This window comes from Camellia sinensis, chromosome 5 (assembly GCF_055761805.1).
Source record: "Camellia sinensis isolate YWXY chromosome 5, ASM5576180v1, whole genome shotgun sequence".
Lineage (NCBI taxonomy): Eukaryota > Viridiplantae > Streptophyta > Magnoliopsida > Ericales > Theaceae > Camellia > Camellia sinensis.
The window spans coordinates 110,919,715-110,926,431 of record NC_138965.1 but is presented as its reverse complement, the minus strand read 5'-3'; the positions used below and the strand labels follow the sequence as shown (position 1 = coordinate 110,926,431).

Genomic DNA, 6,717 nt, shown 5'->3' with positions numbered 1-6,717 from the left:
ATAAGGATGAGAAGAATGATGGGACAGTGATTGAACCCTTGTTAAATTAAATAATGGAGTTGAACATGCATTGTTACTCCAAATTCGAAATTATGAATTTATATTTGTTGCTTGAAATTTATCTTTTGAATAGAGATTTCTGTTTTGGGTTATCGGTAAAGGATAGTTTTGATTATTGTAGAAATTGCATGAGAATTAGGTTAACTTAAACCATTCACTCATGCATCTCTCATTTGAACATTGTTTCATACTAATGTATTGAAATGTATTATTTTTTAGAGAAAAAAGAAAGGTGAATAACTTGGAGAATCTGGTTAGGGGGTGCAGTTGTGGTTATTTTATGTTGGCATGTGTGTATTTGGTGAAAGTCCAGAACCCCGTGTGGTTAGGTATCTATCATTTCGGTTAGTACTGATAAAATGGCTTTGGTAGTGCATGTATAACCTACTAGCAGACATGTACCTAGAGATTTCCAGTATGTGTTTCCACTGTCCTTTTTCTAATTTGAAAGTGATGGGTTACGAATTGATTTATAAGCATGGCATTGCATTGTTCGAAAGAAGAAAATATATTATTTTAGTAAATGGCATTCATGTCCATTCACCATATGACGTGGTTAAGCATCATACAAAATATTAAATAAATCTCTACTAAGCTTTAGCTCACCCTATGTGAAAACTAATGTTTAGGTTCTGATTACATGCCTCCCGCTAAGGGGTTAGCTTGGGAAGATTATGGAGCTAAAGGCTCATTTTTTATTATTTTGTAAATATTTTTGTACAAGGCTAGGGTTTTTATTTGTATTAAGTTTGACCCACTTTTGTACAAGTTTATGAAATTTTAAATAAATAGAGTAGACCTTTGTATTTTTTAAACAGAGCCTTAATTGAAGAGCTTCCTTGATGGGTGCCATCGAGACCAATTTGTCTCATGGACCAGTATATTTTGATATTTATCCAAATCTTAGCATAGCAATAACTGATGCTAATCTATCTGATGTTTTGGAACTAAGAGTTCTAACTCATGGTTATGAGTATAAACCAGGATCTCCACCCTTTTCTGTTCATTCCAGAATATATCTGAAGGTTTTAACTACCTTAAATCCTTACACCCGTAAGAAAACCACTACAGGACAAACAGTGTTAATTGACACTAATCTTTACAGTAGCCAAGTAGCAGTCCCTAGGTTGATTCCTTGGAAGGATATAACTTTTCCAGAAAAATGGCATATTCCAAATGCTGTTCCAGCACGGCCTATCATCCGTCAGAATCTAGATGATGTAATCTAGACACAAGGAGGTAACGTCTACATTCAATTCCAAAAACCTCCACAGCAGTTAATTAGAAGTAATTCTTCTAATGCTAGTTTTAGAACAGCTCCTCGAAGTTTTTCTAATAACATATTAATTTGCGCAATAAACAGACCAAATACAGCTACTGGGATTATGTTGATGCTTGCGTAGGGTTAGGTCGTATAGCAGGGATTGCATGTTGATCGTTTATACCTGTAAGTCGTTGACAGAAGTGCTAGCCAGAACCTTTAGGGAGCACCTTAGTTGGTATCAGAGCCAAGTTTAATAATAGACATAATATGGTTATAAAATTAATAAATTAGGCATATATGATTGCAGAACATCCATGGCAGAAACTACTAATGAAACGCTACCAGTAGAATCAACAGGTAATGAATCAGTAACCACTGTAGGTAATATAATTACCTCATTAGCAGAAGCAACTGAGCTAGTTGCATATCAGGATGTAAAAGATGCCTTGGATAAATGGACAATCCCAACAGTAGATCTAAAAACAATCTACAAGATTGGACATTTTAATTTCTTCAGTAAACAGATAATTAAAACCTTTGAGCATACCTCATGCATACAGAACAATGATGAAATCATTAGATTAATTCATATTAATGATTTTATCCATTTCATCGGAAAATATAAATACATCCACATAGGATTAGTTCAGATAGCCTTTAAACCTTTGACTCTTTTAGGTCAAAATACTAGTATACAGTGTACCCTTTGTGATGGACGCTGCCTTAATTGGAGAGCTTCCTTGATGGGCGCCATCGAGACCAGTTTGTCTCATGGACCAATATATTTTGATATTTATCCAAATCTTAGCATAGCAATGATTGATGTTCATTTTCTGTAATAAGACGTCCATAAATTTTGTATTAGAGGCCCAATTCAATTTCCAGGAACCTACATCCGTTCATAAACTACATTCTTATAACTCTTCTCGACCTGCTATGTTACCACCAACCAGAAATTATTACGCCAGACCAACACCTCCTGATGTACTCTATGAAGAGACGTACATCAATGATCAGGGATCTTACCATGGCAAGACCATCTATGAATGGAATATAGATGGCGAATCAGAATACGGTATTTATAAGAAATTACATCAAATGATGATGTATGCAACCGTTTGCCGTCAATACAGAAATAGTGATCATGCCATTGTTAAATTCATTATTAATGGATTTACCGGCCAGCTTAAAGGATGGTGGGATAACATTCTCACTCCTCTCCAGCATAATGAAATCCTTACCTCTGTTAAAGTTGAGCTTGACCCAACCACTCAACAACTTGTTCAACAAGAGGATGCTGTGTATACTCTTATCCAGACCATCATCCTCCATTTTGTTGGTACCAGTACTAGTTCTTCCGACCGTAGTCGTGAACTCCTCTAGAATTTACGATGCCCTTCTTTGACCAATTTTAAATGGTACAAAGATGTTTTCCTCATCAAGGTCACTCAACGACCTGATGCTAACAGTAGCCATTGGAAGGCTAAATTTATTGATGGCCTTCCTACCCTTTTTGCCGAACGCGTTAGGAAAAAACTTCGGGACCGCCATGATCGGATGTCTATTCCTTATGAACAGTACACATATGGACAACTTAGAGCCTGCCTTATAATTGTATGCATACCTAGTAATTCATGGTTTCATATATTGATTTTTGGGAAATTTAAAAAAGAAAAAAAAAACTTCAAAATCTTGACCTTGGTAACAAATCTATCTTAACTTGAAATTATTTTAATTCTAACCATTCATTTCTTTGGGCCATTTAAACAGTCTAACAATTTTTTCCCTTTATTTTGGTGTTGACAGTCATTTGCTACCCTTACCATGATCCATCACTACCCCCATCTCTTTTCCCCATCTACCACTACTCATTTTCCTCACAAATGGGCATCAAAACGTCTATTTCTCTAACCCCAGTAAAAAACAATGGTCACCACCACATACATCAATTTCATATGGTACTGTCAAAATTTCACAGGTCATGTATCTCACCAACTTAAGGTACGACTCTACAAACCCATATCAGTTACTTTGGGCTTTGTTTAAAAGGAAAGAAAAAAAATTAAATTTATGAAAAAGAAACCTAGGAGAAATTATTCTTTTGCCCAACCAAACACAAACTCAAATAAAAATAAAAAAAGAGAGAGAGGTATCGCGGAAACTGACAAAGATAAAATCCTGAAATTTCAAGCAGAAACTAAAATCATTACCCAACTAAATAAAAATATACTCACAAAGATAATATATATAAAAAATGTATAAAATCCAGATTCTTTGTAAAAAATCTATATATAAATAAAAAAAATCTATACAACATATATCCAAATAAAATCTATACAATCTATATCCAAATTCTTTGTAAAAAATCTATAGAATCTGTAAAAAAAAATCTATACAATCTATATCCAAATAAAATCTAGTACATAGTCACCATATAAAATGAAAAGAGTGATCTTACCTGGAGAGCAGCAGTTTCGGGAGTGAGGGTATGGAAGAAGAATAACAGGGCTAGAGAGCAGCAGAGGGAAAATCTGAAAAGAAATTGAAAATTAAGTTTATGAATATTTGTAAGTTGGAAAGTGTCTTTATTTGAAACACACAAAATTTATATGATACAAATGGAAGTGAAGCCGAAGAGAAGGAAACTATACACAGTTAAATAGAGATTAGACAAAAAAATAACACATTAATAACCAATTGGCGTTTATTTTCACAATTCAAACTTAATGCAATTGCGCATGAATAGCCTTACCTTGGAGTTGGTTGCAATAGCCCGTATTAAGGTTGTGAATTAAATTTCTTAGTGGTATTAATTAATTAATTGTATTTATATATTGATGGCCAAATTATTCTGAGGAATGGTAAGGCAATAAATGGTTCGAGTCATATGTTATAAGTTGGTGAGTTACATTCTTATATATTATGGTAATTATTTATAGTGGAATTGATGATGGATTGGAGCATGGGGCCGATGGCAAGGGCTGGACAAACTGTGATGATTTTGACTTTTTCATTTCTCCTTCCAAACTCCACTGCCTCTCTTTCTGCTGTCGTTTTGCCTAGGCAATACCACAACTAATATTTATTCATACCACCATATTCCCCCCCCCCTCAAAAAAAGAAAAAGAAAAAGAGTTTAGTGCATGTACAAAAAAAATTAAAAATAAAATAAAATAAATTCTACATATGGACTTGCTAATTATTATTATCATTTTCTTAGACAAATTTCATTTTATTGATATTTGGAAATAAGTACATAATTTTCTATGATTTGTGAATTGAAATTCACTGCATATACTATTAACAACTTGAGCAAAAAGATTAAAACTAAAAGTGTGATTTTCAAAAAAATAATAATAATAATGAGAAGGCCCCAACTCTCAACCCTTGGGCTTGACTTAGCCTAATTAATTAGATAGATACCTCCAATTGTTTGCAGAATTCAGGGTCGCTCCAACAATTTTCATCCATGGGTTGATCCTTGGACAATTAGGGTTCACCATAACAGCAGCAACAGATGACACCACCACCACCTTCTTCACTTTTGCCTTCAAACATGCATTTTGCACATTTCTTGTTCCTTTTATGGCCGATTCAACAAATTCTACCTGCCATGTACCCCATTAATTAATTAGAAGCGATAATATATAAATATAAAATTTTACACAAAATGAGGTGACAGATGTGTATCTATTCATCTCAAATTAAAAGAGCTATTAAAATGATTTACAATTTTTAAAATGTCATTACCACATCACTCTTGTAGCATATGTATACATATAGACAAAGGGGTAAATTAAAATTGTGAATTTAAAATCTAAGGTTAATATTGTTGAAATTAAAACAATTGGAATCAAACTAAAAATTAAGTTACAGGAATGAAAAATATATTTACCCTTTAATCTTATAAGTCCAAACAATGGAAACAATTTGCAAAGTGTGATTTGGAGAGTGAAAAAATTAAATAAATAAATAATTATTATAATAAGCTTACCTCAGGATTAGGAATAGGAATGTGTTCAAAGGGAGTTGGAGAAGCAAGATGGATAACACCAGTGCAACCAGCAATGGCAGAACAGAGACCTTCATACTCCAACATGTCTGTCTTAAATAGCTTTAGATTCTCTGTTGCATTTTCCAATTTCTTCAAAAAAGAGAGAAGGGGGGAGAGGGGGAGAGAATCTAGGGTGGTGGTGAAGTTGGTCGTGGAACAGAGGAGCCAACTCGGTGACCCAGTTCTCAATCGGAACCCTACCTTGCAAGCAGTGAACACTGAGAGAGAAAGGGGGAGAAGCGGAGAGAATTCTCAATCTGAAACCCTACCTTGGGCGCAGCGAGCATTGAGAGAGAAGGGGGGAGAGGGGGGAGGCAGGAAATGGGGGAGGAGATGTGGGTAGGTGGGAGAGGGAGAGAGCACATAGGGTATGGGCGGGAATAAATCATCATCCGAACCATTCATCTTTATCAAAATTGATCTCAGCCTTTGAACCTAAATGTATCTCACATACATTTTATACATTTTCAAAATCCTTCCTCCCTTATTATATAGATATATATTGTATTAATTTAATTAAACATTTGAGGTGTTTTCCCCAAACTTGTCGTACCTTGATTTTAAAAAAAATGTGGGTATTTGACCCACATTTGATTTTCAGTTTCCCATGTAGCTTCTTCGACACGATAATTTTGCCATAAGACTTTCACTAGAGGTATAGTCTTGTTTCAGAGAATTTGATCACGGCGGCCAAGAATCTGTACTGGTTGCTCTTCATAAGAGAAATTTCCTTGAACTTCTAAATCTTCATGATCAATAATATGTTATGAGTCTTGAAAATATTATCAAAGCATTGAAACATGAACACATTGTGAATATTAGACAATTCTGGTGATAATGCAAGACGATATATTACAGAGCCAATCCTTTCTAACATCTCAAATGTCCTGATGTAACGTGGGTTCAATTTTCCTTACTTCTCACACTAAATGACTCCTCTTGTTAGTGAGATTTTAAGGAAGACATGATCTCCTACCTGGAACTCTAAATCTCGTCTCCAAGTATCTGCATAGCTTTCCTAACAGCTCTAGGTAGTGGGGATTAGCTATTGAATGAGTTGGATTCTATCACTCATCATTTGCACAATTTCGGGACCCAATAATTTCCTGTCTCCAACCTTCATCCAACATATAGGCGATCGACATTTTCTCCCATACAGCACTTCATACAGTGCCATCCTAATGCTCGCTTGGTAACTACTATTATAGACGAATTATACTAATGACAGATGTTTATCCCAATTTTGCTTAAGGTCTAATACGCATATTGGCAACATATCCTCCAATATTTGAATCGTTCTTTTAGATTGTCCATCAGTTTGTGGATGCTAAGCGGTGCT

The 6,717-nt window shown here is 34.7% G+C and overlaps 1 protein-coding gene across 1 annotated transcript; it reads right to left on the bottom strand.

The window, feature by feature from the left end:
• Positions 1 to 3,691: 3,691 nt before the first annotated feature.
• LOC114303093 (cinnamoyl-CoA reductase 2-like) lies at positions 3,692 to 5,423 on the bottom strand. Its single transcript, XM_028248237.2, has 4 exons — positions 5,319 to 5,423; positions 4,748 to 4,932; positions 3,783 to 3,855; positions 3,692 to 3,700 (listed from the first exon to the last, which is right to left on the bottom strand). Exons 1-4 carry the CDS (start codon positions 5,421 to 5,423, stop codon positions 3,692 to 3,694), a joined length of 372 nt encoding a protein of 123 aa, XP_028104038.2.
• Between the last annotated feature and the right edge of the window lie 1,294 nt (positions 5,424 to 6,717).